Raw genomic sequence first — 14827 nt, forward strand, 5'->3', positions numbered from 1 at the left:
AATTAAAATAAATTTGCAGTTGAAATGTATTAGGAGTCAGCTGTTACTTACGAGGTTGCAGGTTCAAACCCCACTGCAGAAACTTGAGCATAAAATTCAGGCTGATACTCCCAGCTACAGTATTGAGGGAGTATTCCCTGTTGGAGGTTCTATCTTTCAGGTGACATGTTAAACTCAGGCTCCATCTGCCTTCTCAGGTGAATGTGAAAGGTTCATGGCACTACTTCACAGAAAAACACGGGAGTTATTCACAGTGGCCTGGCCAATATTTATCCCTTAGTCAGTATCATCAAAACAGATCACCTGGCCATTATTACAATGCTGTTTGTGGGAGCTTGCTGTGTGTAGATTGGCTGCCGTGTTTCCTTCGTTACTTCAATGAAGTACTTTGGGATATCCTGAGGTCACAAAAATTGGTTATAAATACAAGTCCTTTTCCATATGTTGTAAGTTGAACTTCATTTCTTTTCAAATTTCTCTTTTCCTTGTTTCACGTTTTCCAGTCTGACTCATTGTGTATGAAAGTAGCCTAATCTCATATCTATCAAAGACTTGGAGAGTTGAGTATCCAAATTGACACAAAATTAGGAGACACTGTTTGTTGTTTGGATGGGAAGAGTACAATAACAAACAGAACCTTGGCAAATGGAGTTCAATATGGGGAAATGTGAGGTCATCTACGTTGGATCTGAGGAACATAGGAACATGAGAAGGCCATTCAGCCTGTCGAGCCTGCTCCACCATTCAATATGTTCATGGCTGATCGAACACTTCAATGCCTTTTACCCACACTATCCCCATAACCCTTTACATTATTGTTAATCAGAAATCTAACAATCTCTACCTTAAACATACTCAATAACTGAGCTTCCACAGCCCTCTAAGTAAAGAAATTTCTCCTCATCTCGGTCCTAAGCGCCTTCCCCCTTATTTTGAAATTGTGTCCCCTAGTTCTAGACTCCCCAACCAGGGGAAACATCTTACCTGCATCTACCTTGTCTATCCCTTTAAGTATTTTGTAGGTTTCAATGAGATCACCTCTCATTCTTCGAAACTCTAGAGAATACAGGCCCAGTTTCCCAGTCTCTCTTCGTAAGACAGTCTCGTCAACCCCGGAATGAGCCTGATGAACCTTCATTGCACTCCATCTATGGCAATAATATCCTTGAGGTAAGGGGACCAAAACTGCACACAGTACTCCAGGTGCAGTCTAACCAAGCTTCCATACAATTGAAGCAAGACTTCACTACTCCTGTATTCAAATCCTCTTGCAATAAAGGCTAACATTCCATTTGCCTTCCTAATTGCCTGCTGCACCTGCATGTTGGCTTTCAGTGACTTTTGGACAAGGACACCCAGATCCCTTTGTACATCTACACTTTCCAATCTCTTAACATTTAGGAAATACTCTGCACACCTGTTCTTTCTAACAAAGTGGATAACCTCACATTTTTCCATATATTCCATCTGTCATATTCTTAACCACTCATTAAGTCTGTCCAAATCCTCCTGTAGCCGCTTCACATCTTCCTCACAACACACATTCCTGCCTGGCTTTGTATCATCCAAAAGCTTGGAAATATTACATTTGGTCCCCATATCCAAATCATTGATATATATTGTGAACAGCTGGGGTCCAAATACTGATCCTTGCCCCACTAGTCACAGCCTGCCAACACGTGAATGACCTGTTTATTCCTACTCTCTGTTTTCTGCTTGTTAGCCAATCCTTTATCCATGCCAGTATATTGTCTCCTACCCCATATGCTTTTATTTTGCTAATCAACCTCCTGTGGAGCACTTTATCAAAAGCCTTCTGAAAATCCAAGTATACTACATCCATCAACTCTCCTTTATCAATTTTGTTAGTAACATCCTCAAAAAATTCCCAACAAGTTCATCAACCATGATTTCCCATTTGCAAATCCATTCTGACTATGCCCAATCAGATCATAATTATCCAAGTATCCATTTATCACAACCTTTATAATAGATTCTAGCATTTTACCTACTATTGATGTAAGGCTAACAGGTCTGTAGTTCTCTGTATAAATGGGTCTTTTTCTGGATGGCAAGCTGTAACTAGTGGGGTGCCACAGGGTTCGGTCCTTGGGCCCCAACTATTTACAATCTATATGAATGACTTGGATTCAGGGATAGAAGGTACTATAGCTAAATTTGCAGATGACACCAAAATAGGTGGGAAAGTAAGTTGCAATGAAGAAATAAGAAATTTACAAATGGATATGGACAGGTTAGGTGAATGGGCCAAAATTTGGCAGATGGAGTTTAACGTGGATAAGTGTGAGGTTATCCATTTTGATTGGAAGAATAAGAAGGCCACATTACTAAATTGGAGAGAAACTTCAGAATGCTTCAGTGCAGAGGGATCTGGGTGTCCTCATGCATGAATCGCTGAAAGTTAGTATGCAGGTACAGCAGGTAATAAGAAAGGCAAATGGAATTTTGGCATTGATTGCTAAAGGAATAGAGTATAAAAATAGGCAAGTGTTGTTGCAACTGTAGAAGGCTTTGGTGAGACCGCACCTGGAGTACTGTGCATAGTTTTGGTCCCTTTACTAAGGATGTTGTTGCATTGGAGGCAGTTCAGAGGAGGTGCACTAGATTGATTCCAGAGATGTGGGGCTTGTCTTATGAGGAGAGATTGAGCAGTTTAGGCCTATACTCGCTACAGTTTAGAAGGATGAGAGGAGATCTGATTGAGGCATATAAGATGCTAAAGGGGATAGACAAAGTAGACGTGAAGCGGATGTTTCCCCTTGTGGGGCATTCTAGAACGAGAGGCTATAGGTTTAGGCTAAGGGGTAGTAGATTTAAATCAGAGATGAGGAATTACTTAACTCAAAGGATTTTGAATCTGTGGAATTCGCTACCTCAGAAACGCTGAATAAATTTATGGAGGAGATAGACAGATTTTTAATTAGTAAGGGGTTGAAAGGTTATGGGGAGAGGGCCAGAAATTGGAGTTGAGGCCGAAATGAAATCAGCCATGATCGTAATGAATGGCGGAGCTGAATTGCCTACTCCTGCTCCTAGTTCTTATATTCTTATGTTTTCTCTCTTCCTCCCTTCCTAAATAGTGGGGTGACATTTGCTACCTTCCAATCTTCAGGAACCATTCCTGAATCTATAAAATTTTGGAAAATGATCATCAATGTATCTCTGTAGCAACCTCTTTTAATACTCTGGGATGCAGAATATCAGGTCCCGGAGACTTATCAGCTTTCAGTCCCATTCATTTCTCCAATACCACTTTCTTATACTAATTTCCTCCAACTCCTCATTCTCCCTAGTCCCTTGGATCTCTAAATCTGGGAGATTTCCTATATCTTCTTCAGTGAAAACAGACACAAAGTAACCATTTAGCTTCTCTGCCATTTCTCTATTCCCCATTATGAATTCTTCTGACTCTGCCTGTAATGGACCCACATTTGCCTTGGCCTTTTAACATACCTACAGTAGCTTTTACAGTCCGTTTTTATGTTTTTTGCTAGATTGCATTCATAGCCTGTTCTCCCTTTCTTTACCAGTTTCTTGCCCTTCCTTTGCTAACCTAAAAACTAGCTATCCTAAAAACCTCCCAATCCTCAGGTTTAATACTAATTCTGGCAACTTTATAAGCCTTTTCTTTTAATCTTATACAACCCTTATCTTCCTTTGTCAGCCATGGTTCATTGACCTTTTTGGGGTTTTTACACCTTGAAGGATTGTATAAGTGCTGTAAGCTACGTGATAGCTTTTTGAAGACTATCCATTGCCTATGTACAGTCATACCTTTTAATGTATTTTCCCAATCCACCTCAGTCAATTTGTCCTTCATGCCTTCAAAATTCCCTTTATTCAATTTTAAAACCCTTGCTTCACCTTACTTTCAAACATAACAAAGAAGGCAAATGCACATGGGATACAGGGTAATTTGATGAGGTGGATTCAAAATTGGCTTAGTCGTAGGAGACAGAGGGTAATGCCAGAAGGCTGCTGTAGTGACTGGAAGCCAGTGTCCAGTGGCGTACCACAGAAATCTGTGCTTGATCCCTTATTATTCGTCATTTATATAGACGACATAGATGACTATGTGGGGAGTAGGATTAGTAAGTTTGCGGATGACACTTGATTGGTCAGGTGGTTAACAGTGTGGTTGAGTATCTTGGGCCACAGGAAGATATAGACGGGATGGTCAAATGGGCAGATAAGAGGCAGATGGATTTAACCCTGAAAAGTGTGAGGTGATACACTTTGGAAGGAGTAATTTGACAAGGAAGTATTCAGTGAACGGCATGACACTAGGAAGTTCTGAGGAACAAAGGGACTTTGGCGTGGGTGTCCATGGATCTCTGAAGGCAGAGGGGCATGTTAGTGGGGTGGTGAAAAAGGCAAATGGGACACTTGCTTTTATCAATCGAGGCATAGATTACAAAAGTAGGGAGGGTCATGTTGGAGTTGTGTAGAATCTTGGTGAGGCCACAGCTGGAGTACTGTGTGCAGTTCTGGTCACCACATTATAGGAAGGATGTGATTGCACTGGAGGGGGTGCAAAGGAGATTCACCAGGATGTTGCCTGGGATGAAACATTTAAGTTATGAAGAGAAGTTGGATAGACTTGGGTTGTTTTCGTTGGAGCAGAGAAGACTGAGGGGCGACCTGATGGAGGTGTACTAGATTATGAGGGGCGTGGATGGGGAGTAGCTGTTCCCCTTAGTTGAAGGGTCAGTTACGAGGCGACACAGGTTCAAGGTGAGGGGCAGGATGTTTAGGGGGGATGTGAGGAAAAGCTTTTTTACCCAGAGGGTGGTGACGGTCTGGAATGCGCTGCCTGGGAGGGTGGTGGAGGCGGGTTGCCTCACATCCTTTAATAAGTACCTGGATGAGCACTTGGCACGTCATAACATTCAAGGCTATGGGCCAAGTGCTGGTAAATGGGATTAGGTAGGTAGGTCAGGTGCTTCTCATGTGTCGGTGCAGACTCAGTGGGCCAAAGGGCCTCTTCTGCACTGTGTGATTCTGTGATAATGTAAAATTCTATCATATTGTGGTCACTCATCCCTAAAGGTTCTTTTACAACATTATTAATTAGCCCTTTTCATTGCATAATTCTAGTCTGAAATAGCCTGTCCTCTAGTTGTCTCCTGAACACACTGCTCTAGAAAACCATCTCTAACACACTCCAGAAACTCGTCCTCCACAGCATTAGTGCTCAATTGGTTTACCCAGTCTATATGAGATTGAAGTCATGCGTAATTACTGTATTGCTCATGCTACATGTATCTCTCATCTCCTGATTAATACCATGCCCCACATTACCACTACTGCTTGGTGGCTGATAAACAACTCCTACCAATGTCTCCTGCCCTTTGCTGTTTCTTAGCTCCACTCAAATAGATTCCACGCATTGTTCTTCTGATCTGAGATCTTCCCTAAGGAATGCACTGATCCGATCCCTTATTATTAGCACAACTCCACCTCCTTTCCCTTCTTGTTTGTCCTTCCTAAACGTCGAATATCCTTGAATATTCAGTTCCCAGTCTTGATCCATGCAGCCCTGTTTCGGTAATGGCCAATTGTATCATACCCATTTACCCCTATTTGTGCCTTTAATTGTCTACCTTATTGCGAATGCTGCGCACATTCAGGTAGAGTGCCTTAACTTTGTCTTTTTGACATCATTCCACATTCGAAGCATATTCGATGCTCTGCTTTGTTTCTCCTGCCTTCTGGTCTCACTACTACTTCTGTTAAAATCTTTACTTTCTTCCAATTTGGGCCACCCCCCAGGTACCCACCCTCTTGACAATCTAGTTTAAACCCACTCCAACAGCACCAGCAAATCTCCCTGCGAGTATATCGGTCCAAGTACTATTAAGATGTAACCCATCCAGCTTGTACAGGTCCCACCTGCCCCAGAACCAGTCCCAATGCCTCAGAAATCTGATGCCCTCCCTCCTACACCAGTTCCCCAGCCACGTATTTAATCGATCTATCCTCCTATTCCAATGCTCATTAGCACGTGCACTGGGAGTAATCCTGAGATTACGGCTCTTGAGATCCTGCTTTTTAATTTCCTTCCTAACTCCCTGAAATCTGCTTTCAGGACCTCATTCCTCTTCCTACCTATGTTGTTGGTACCAATGTAGACCGTGACTTCTGGCTGATCCCCCTCCCCCAAAAGGATGTCCTGTGGCCGATCTGTAATACCCTTGACTCTGGCACTAGGAAGGCAATGCACCATCCTGGAGTCAGTTGGAATATTTGAAATATTGTTGGAATATTGATGAGAGACCAGGAGCTGCAGAGAAGAAAAGTGGTCCAGGTACATAGATCACTAATAGCTAGTGTATAGGTACAAAAAGCCATCAAAATGCTCAAAGAATGTTTGCCTTTATCTCAAGGGGGTGGTTGGAATTCTCAAGTGAGGAAGTGATACTTCAGTCATGCAGAGCCTTGGTCCAACCCCATCAGGAGAACTGCACTTACGGCATCAAACCTTGGGAAAGATGCATTTGCCTCGGACAGGATACAGTGTAGGTTTACCAGGATAACACCAGGGCTTAAAGGTTTTTATTATGAGGACTGGTTACATAAAGGTGACGTATTCCCTGGAGCTTAGAAGGTATTAGGGTGATTTGATTGAAGTGTTTAAAATGATCAAGGATTTGGTGGGGTATATATAAAGAAAATATTTCCTCTGGTGGGGGAGCCCAGAACAAGGTGGCATTATTCTACAATTAGAGCCAGGCCATTTTGGAGTGAAATCAGGAGGCACTTTTTCACATAAAAGGTGGTAAAATTCTGGAACTCCCTCCCAAAAGTCGGAGAATGCTGGGGCTCTTTTGAAAATTTCAGTACTGGGATGGATGGATCTTTGTTTGCCAAGACTCTGGAACAATAGTGGGTAAAAGTAGTTGAGATACAGATCAACCATGATCTAACTAAATAGTGGTATGGGTTTGAGGGGCTGAATGATCCCCTTTTGTAGAACAGAGTATCCTGTGGTTCACCACAAGTGTCGCCACTGGATATTCAGTAAAATATAACTTTTGTGTTGATACAACCACATAAAAGGTGTTTCCTCAAAGTGGTCCATGATCTAAGAATTTGTGTGTATGTGTGTGTATATAGTCCCCTTTTAATTTGAGTGATTAAATTTAAAAATAACCCAGCAGCAAAGCTTTAGTCTTAAATAAGATAAAGTTTCATTTATTACCAAACTACTGCTGTAAGTTACTAAAGTAAAAGTTATTAACTGAATACATACAAAGATTAAATGCAGATAAGGGTTAAAGATGCTTATAAAAATGAAATTCAGTTCAGCCCTTTAAGATATCGTTGAACGCCCCTAGCTTGCAGTTGAAGTGGTGGTTTTCTGGAGTGAAATGTTGAAGAATTGTGTTCAGCTGCTGCAACAGTCACATAGTTGGAGGTTGCCTTTGTCGGTGCATTGAGGTCAGCAGGTTTTTGGGAGAGAGAAAATGTTTCTTGTTCCTCACTAGTTCTGCGGTAATAGCACTTGCAGATTGCCTGGATTCTTTTGACAGAACAGCAGACGATTTCTGGATACCTTCGTCTTTGTCCTCTCTTGGCCAAGAACTCCCTTGGATGATGTCTCTCCAAGTTCTTCCTGGGGTTCTGCACAAAATGACTGTTCTCAGCCGGACTTTATATGGTTCAAAACTCAAAATGGCTGCTACCCGAAACTGTTGAATCATGCTTCCATAGTAGGTATTGGGTTAGCCCAGGTCTGTAGCGTTGTCCCATCCATTGTCTTTTAACCCAGGTCATTAAAATGTCTCAGCTATTATCTTGAATGGCTCCCATTCTTCCAGCTTTGGTGAGATAGAAAAGAGCTATTCACATCTCCAGGCAATCCATTGTCAGAGTTTCTGTTTATTCTTGTGGAAATGTGCGTTGAATTTCAAATGTCTTCACGTGTCTGGCTATGCCTATTTGCAATTCGCTTGGACTCTTCTAGAAATTTGACAAACATTGCAGTTGTAAAAGGTCAGGTGATTTTTGCCAGCCATCTTTAAGGCTTCTCGTGTTCACTTGAAAGAAAAATTAGCTTTTTTTTCACAAAATCAATAATATCGCAACTACATGTTTGTGATAGTAGATTCATGCAACTTTTAAGGAAGCATGACTGGGAAGAGAATGGAAGACGTGTTCTCGGGAGGGTCAGAGGGGAATTTACCGGACTTTTTACTCCCAAGATGTTCTGGAGCTTTTTAATGTGATTTTTTGCCTCTCCCAAGAGCTTGCATGGTTTTGGGGTGGAGAGTGTATATATGGCAAAATGTAAGGTGTCAGAATTGTATGGGGCAGTCTGGATAGACAGAGGGTCTTTACCTGTCTGTCACTGTTGGTAAGAACCAAGCCTTCGATTTCCTCTTCTCTTCATCCTTTCTGTATTTCAGGCAGACAAATCTCTTCGTCTCTGTCCAGTATGGCAACATCTCACAAGAAATCATCCCATTTGGTAGGATTAGGAGGAAGCAGTCACTCCTCTTCCCCCATTAAAATGCCAGAAATCGATCCAATCGATGTCGCAGCCCACTTGCAGCTTCTGGGTGAATCGTTGAGTCTCATTGGTCACCGACTGCAAGAAACTGAGGTGAGATGTTGGTGGGAAGGGGGGCAAAAAGGAGAGGATTAAATTCACTCAATGTCGAACAATCCTACAAAATTTTAATAAACATGGAGAGTCATTAACCCAATTCCAAATATTAAAGGGAGAGATCCTAGTTTTGCATTGGTTAACCTTTTGTTAGAGTAGCCAACTTTACAGCTTTATAACTCGATACAGAACCCCTGTCACTTCCTAAGTAAAAGTACAATGATGTAAATTGTAACACAGTTTTTCATCTTGCACTCATCAGGACAGCCACGCAAGATAAACCAACAGTAAAGGGAACAACAATTTATACTGCATGAGAAGAGAGTGCTGGTTGGTTGGAGGCGAAAAGCTTCGATGGCATGGCTCTTTTTTCAGCAATGCTGAAGCTCTTTGCTACCAAGCGACTATTTGGTGTAAATTCCTTCACTCTCCATGATGGAAGAAGCTACCTTCCTCAGTGTTCCCTTCCTCCTTGATGCATTTCAACAGAAGCTAGATGAACAGATGAGGGAGAAAGGAATAGGAGGGTATGCCCATGGGATGAAATGCAGAGGGGTTGGAGTAATTTTGTGTGGAACACAAACACCAGCATGAACCACTTGGTTTGCGGTTTGTTTCTGTGCAGTACAATTCTGTGTAATCTGCATGCTTTTAAAAGTGAAGTTTGGTGTCACCTCACAATTGCCTTTTGATTTATTGAATCTTCTCTAGTTGATGGTGCCCTTGCATTGTGAGTTTGGTAAATCTTCCAGGTTATCCAGTTTTTTTTAGAATGAGATTTTTATTAAGAATGAGAAACTAGGGAATTGGGTGTTGTAGCAGGCTGGACACTGGCCTTTCATCATGGGGACATGGGTTCGAGTGCAACCCAGATTAACGGTATAGAAGTCCCCCTCTCTGTGCTAGATGTAAGGATGATAGTAGGCAGGACCTTATGTAGAAAACAGACTCTAGTTGATGATATCACTGGATAAGCTCTGAGCTGACTATTGTGGGATTGGAAGAAATGTCATGCAGGTCTGGTCGGGGTGTTTCCCTGGGCTGAGGCCCATTGTTGGAGCAGAGCACAGAGTTTTACTCAGTATCTGGCAGATATTTAAAAAGAAAACTTTTTTAAAAGATGTTACAACATGAAAATGTGTCACAGTTGTTGTCCTTGCTGTATTCCCCGCAATGCGTGTAGTTGGATGATGTAAGGCTGTTTGACCAGTGCCATAGAGTCAAATCTGGTCTTATGCTCACCCGAACTCCGTATATACTTCCCAGCACTGGTCGCTGGGTAGCAGTCGGGAGCTGGCACCACAACTGATTCCCTTTTCCCAGTTCAAGGATTCTGAAACCAGTGTAGTTTCTACTAGCGTCATCTCCATTGAGATCAACTCCCATGCACTGACCGAGTGCAGATCGAACCTGGGACCATCCTGGCCCCATTGGCTCAGCAGTTCAGTGAATAAATATTGAGCTGTCAGGGACCAGTGTTTTGTTTTTAAAGTTAAGGCTGGAATAATATCTAACTGTATTGTACTTTTGGTTTGAATTCACAGAATGGACAGAGCTAAGATGTCTCTCTCTTTTTTCTAGGGTATGGTGGCAGTGTCCGGGAGTCTCTCTGTCTTGCTGGACTCCATAATCTGTGCACTGGGCCCTTTAACTTGCCTCACTGCACAGGTTGATCGTCTCAATGGCTGTCCAAAAGAAGTTTTGGTAAATTCTTTTCTCTTCCTGCGTTACTCCGATTTACCATCAAAACTGCAAAGTTCCTCCCTCCAAGCAGACTTGACATTGTGCAAATAGTTATCTGAGCCTGCGAAACGGAGACTGATGCCTCTCTGCATTCAGTTAATCCTCCCGGCTGCTGCCTGGTCGGTAAGGTCCAGCCTAGGTTTAATAGACTGGATTGTCCCAAATTCACACTTTATAGTGGTTAAGTGTCATTTTTTAAGACTGTATCTCCTGGTTGGAGAGTCTAGAACTCGGGGGGTCATTGTTTCAGGATAAGTCTCTCTCCTCCCATAACCGTAGTGGCTGCTTCCAGTGGCAGATAGATTGGTAACTAGAGGACACAGGTTTAAGGTAATTGGGGAATAAAGCAAAGAAATGAGGAAACTTTTTTTTACACAGCGCATTATGACCCTGGTTGGTCAAAGCAGGTGCAATGGTAATTTTCAAGATGGCATTACCAGGAGATCAGAGGAAATCAGTGGATGTGATATATTTGAATTTTCAGAAGGCTTTTAATAAGATGGGAGGCGGTGGCATAACGGTATTGTCACGGGATTGGCAATCCAGAGACCACACAAGAGGTTGCTACACAAGATTAGAGCTCACGAGATTGAGGAGCAGTTAATGGACAGAAAACAGAGTGGGAACATTTTTGGGATTGCAGGGTGTATCTAATGAAGTTCCATCAGGATCAGTGCTTGGGACTGAGCTATTTACAATCAATGTGACTTAGATGAGGGGACCAAGCATATTGTATCCAGGTTCTGACAATACAAAACTAGGTGGGAAAGTAACCTGGGAGGAGAGTACAAAGGCTGCAAAGGGGTATAGCTAGGTCAATTAAGCGGGTAAGAAGGTGGAGTATAATGTGCAGAAGTGTGAAATTATTCACTTTCGTGGGAATAATGGAAAAGCAAAATTTTTTTTGAGGTTATGCTGTCAAAATGCTGATAGATTTGTCAAACATGATTTGCTTTTCATAACACAGGTTTGACTGTCTAATTATATTGTGATTTTCCAAGTGCCTGTTATTCTGTCCTTGATAATTATGCTTCTTTCCTCATTCCCTTCATTTTAAATACTGTCTAGTATTTTACTGTCTGGTGTTTAAGAGTGGGTCTGTTTATTCTGCCATTGAGAGCACATCAGCATTAATTATGATAGGTAACGACTCCATCACTGACATGGCACCATCCTGACTTTGGATGCTGCCTGCTGATGTTTGATGATTTTTGTGATTCAGGCCTGTTTTACATTTTCTCTGGTTTAGCCTGTTTCCTTTACGGGATTTAAAACATCAGCGGGAACCATGGTTTTCCATTTTGTATGATGGGCAGTACGTGCCTTCCCGTATCTCTGATATTAGGCTTTGAGTGTTGGCTGACTGTTTTTGTCTGTGGAAGGCGGGGCATCGCATCCAAACCTGACCCTGTCCAGACAAAGGCAGGGGCCACTGGAGAATGATAAAGAACGGGAGTCCTGTTTTTACTTTTGGGCTGCAACACTATTCCTTGCCAGAATGTAGGCGATTCCCTGTCCATCATGCCTGGAGACCGGCAAGGCTCAGAATCTGTAACTCCACTCAGTGTTTTGCTGGAGAAGTCATTCTGCTTTTACGGAGAGATGTTGCTGTAGTTTCAGTCTTGCGTTCCATTTGCTGTGGTTTGTAGAGATTCACACTCTGTCTACTGAGTGGCCGCTTGGTTACAGTGGCTGTAAGTCCTGCTTAATGTCCAACCCATTGGCTGAGACTGTGGTGACATTCGCCACCCTTTTTTTCATGTTTGTTCTTTCCCTCACCCCTCCCTTGTTCAAGGAGAAATTAAATTGAGCTTGTTTACCATCAATGGGGCTAAGATCAGTTTACCATTTGTCTTCAGTTATAACTGCAGCTTGCTAATGGTATTTTCTTTATCCACTCAGGCCCATACTCTGGATAACATTGCCTATATCATGCCAGGGCTTTGACCTTTGGATAAACTTGGAGCTGATTGAATAGCAGAAAACTGAATAATATATTGTACATAAAGACTTTGCTGCAGAAGAACACATTTGTGTTGTTCCCTTTTTCATAGTTATTGTAATTATTGTTGAAAGCCCTGGTTTGAAATGATCGAGACAAGGTAAGCCTGGGACTGGAGACTTGCTGGGAAGAATGTGCATTTACCAGAGCGATTGTTGGATTAATCTGCACCTACCAGGGACCACTTTGACACCAAATATGAACACAAGCACTGGACCACCTTGTGCTGAAACCTAATTGTTTTCACGGGTATGTGTCTTTTTGTAAGCCTGTAATGTTTGAAAAAAATGTATATTACAATTTTTTTTTTAGAACTGCAAATCTGGAATAAAATGAAACAGTGGAAAAATGTAACTGATCAGTCGCCATCTGAAACTCAAAAAATGGAATGTTCTGATAAAAGGTCAGACCCACAGGTGCCAAACTGGCCTTTCATTTTCAAAGCTGAGCAACCTGATTTGTATTTGCCGTGTTCTTACTGTTTTATTTCATTATTTTATGGCACTGAAAATACAGCTTCTCCCCTGTTTCTGTTGTCATTGTTACTGGCCTTTAATATAAACTCTCCCATGGATTCCTCCTGTCGTGGAGTATAAATCACCCCTCCCCACCCCACTTGGAGAGCAGCTTGCTGAGGCACGTAATGATATTGTGACAAATAATTTTCCTATTTCAAGCTTGACTCAATGCGTAGACAGCTCTCGTACGAGATACACACAGCATTTAACATTTTTACATTTGTTTTGGGTAGGCAAAATCTTGTACATCTGTCTCTTTTTGCATTCTGATTTTTACCCTTACCCTTATCCTTTCCTCAACAATTTGTCTGGTATTCGGGTAGCTCTTCTTGATGTGAGTCTGGACAGTGAGTGTTAGACTGTTATTTCTCATCGAGGTATTACAGTTGAGCCATTCTAGTCCTTTCCAATATGCACTTGGTAGCTGGATCATTGGATAACAATCAGGAGAGGGAAGGTGGACCTTTCAGAGAATGGCACAGCGACAAAGTAGGCCATTCGGTCTATATGTGAACGTGTCGACTCTTTGAAAGAGCTATCCAATTAGTCTCCTTGCACCGAAAGCCCTGAAAATGTTTCCCTTCCAAGTACTTATTGAATCTGCTTCCACAACCCTTTCAGGCAGCGCATTCAGATCACATCTCGCTACATTTTTTTAAAAAAATTCCTTTCTTGTTCTTTTGGCACTCATTTTAAATCTGTCCCCTTTGGTTACCAACCCTTTTGCCACTTGAAACAGTTTCTCCTAACTGATTTCAGTATCTCATTATTGCCCTAGTTTCCTCTGTACGACCTGTTACTGCATTAACCAAATAGCATTATTAATAGATAAGAGCAAAATACTGTGGATGCTGGAAATCTGAAACAAAAACAAAAATTGTTCGACAAAATAAGCAGGCCTGACAGAATCTGTGGAGGGAAAGAAAGAGTTAATGTTTTGAGTCCATATGACTCTTCAGAGCTCTGAAGAAGAGTCATACGGACTCGAAACGTTAACTCTGTCTTTCTCTCCACTGATGCTGTCAGACCTGCTGAGTTTTTCCAACAATTCTTGTCTTTGTTTCAGCATTATTAATAGCATTTTTAGAAACAGAAATTACCTATCCAGTTGTAAATGATCCGATTATCTAGCTGGTTCCCGGTGCAGGACTGGGCTAATTACTGGTGGTAACTCCAGACAACATGCTTAATGTTTATTGGATGTCTTGGGACATTTTACTGCAATAAAGGTGCTATATAAATGTAAGTTGTTGTTGTTATGCTACTGTGATCTGTAGGATGTAATGTAACACTATTCCCTAATTTCTCTCCATTTTTCTCAATTCTTTTGGGTCCGATAATACCATATTTTGGGGCCTTTGTGTAACTGCTCTGGTTCGGTGAGCAACTATTCAAAAACGAGCACTATTCGCCATCGAATGCACCCACAATCAAGAAAATTCCACCCAAAGAGAGGTTGCGCATTGAGCCCGTAACTCTCCACTTGTATCATTAAAATTGCAAAATAAAATGATGGTGCTTAGATCATCAAATTGGCTGACACATTCTGAACAAGGTTCGAAACATTCAAGAACAATTTGCCTTCATACAGTGCCTTTAATACTGTTTTTCTTCCATTTGTTTGCAGACAGGGAGGTATTGTTGGTGCAAAGTTACACTGCAATTTTCCCAGTAATTCAGCAACTGTCGCATCATTAAGAAACCATAAATTGCTTTTGTAGCTCAGTGCAGCCAGCTGTAAGTACACAGAATAAGATTCGTTACACAGATAGTTATCACCAGAATAGAATGTTATTTGGAATAGTGCTAACTGAATCACAACATCATTCTCCCTCTGTTGTGCCCTGTCCTCAACTACCCTTATTATTTTAATGAGTGATTTTTAAAAAAATATTACTCCTCGTAAACTATAGTTCTGAGGAGATGGAGAATATA

General features: G+C 41.7%; 1 protein-coding gene across 3 annotated transcripts in view; it reads left to right on the forward strand.

The window, feature by feature from the left end:
• hmgxb4a (HMG box domain containing 4a) overlaps window positions 1-14138 on the forward strand; it is a 50929-nt gene extending 36791 nt beyond the window's left edge. For all 3 annotated transcript variants that reach the window (XM_041177681.1, XM_041177682.1, XM_041177680.1), the window contains 3 exons: window positions 8430-8626; window positions 10211-10333; window positions 12275-14138. In XM_041177681.1, the coding sequence (XP_041033615.1) occupies window positions 8430-8626; window positions 10211-10333; window positions 12275-12319 (365 nt within the window). In that variant the 3' untranslated portion in view covers window positions 12320-14138. The remainder of the gene's footprint in view (window positions 1-8429; window positions 8627-10210; window positions 10334-12274) is intronic.
• The last annotated feature ends 689 nt before the right edge of the window (window positions 14139-14827 follow it).

This window comes from Carcharodon carcharias, chromosome 31 (assembly GCF_017639515.1).
Source record: "Carcharodon carcharias isolate sCarCar2 chromosome 31, sCarCar2.pri, whole genome shotgun sequence".
Classification (NCBI taxonomy): Eukaryota; Metazoa; Chordata; class Chondrichthyes; order Lamniformes; family Lamnidae; genus Carcharodon; species Carcharodon carcharias.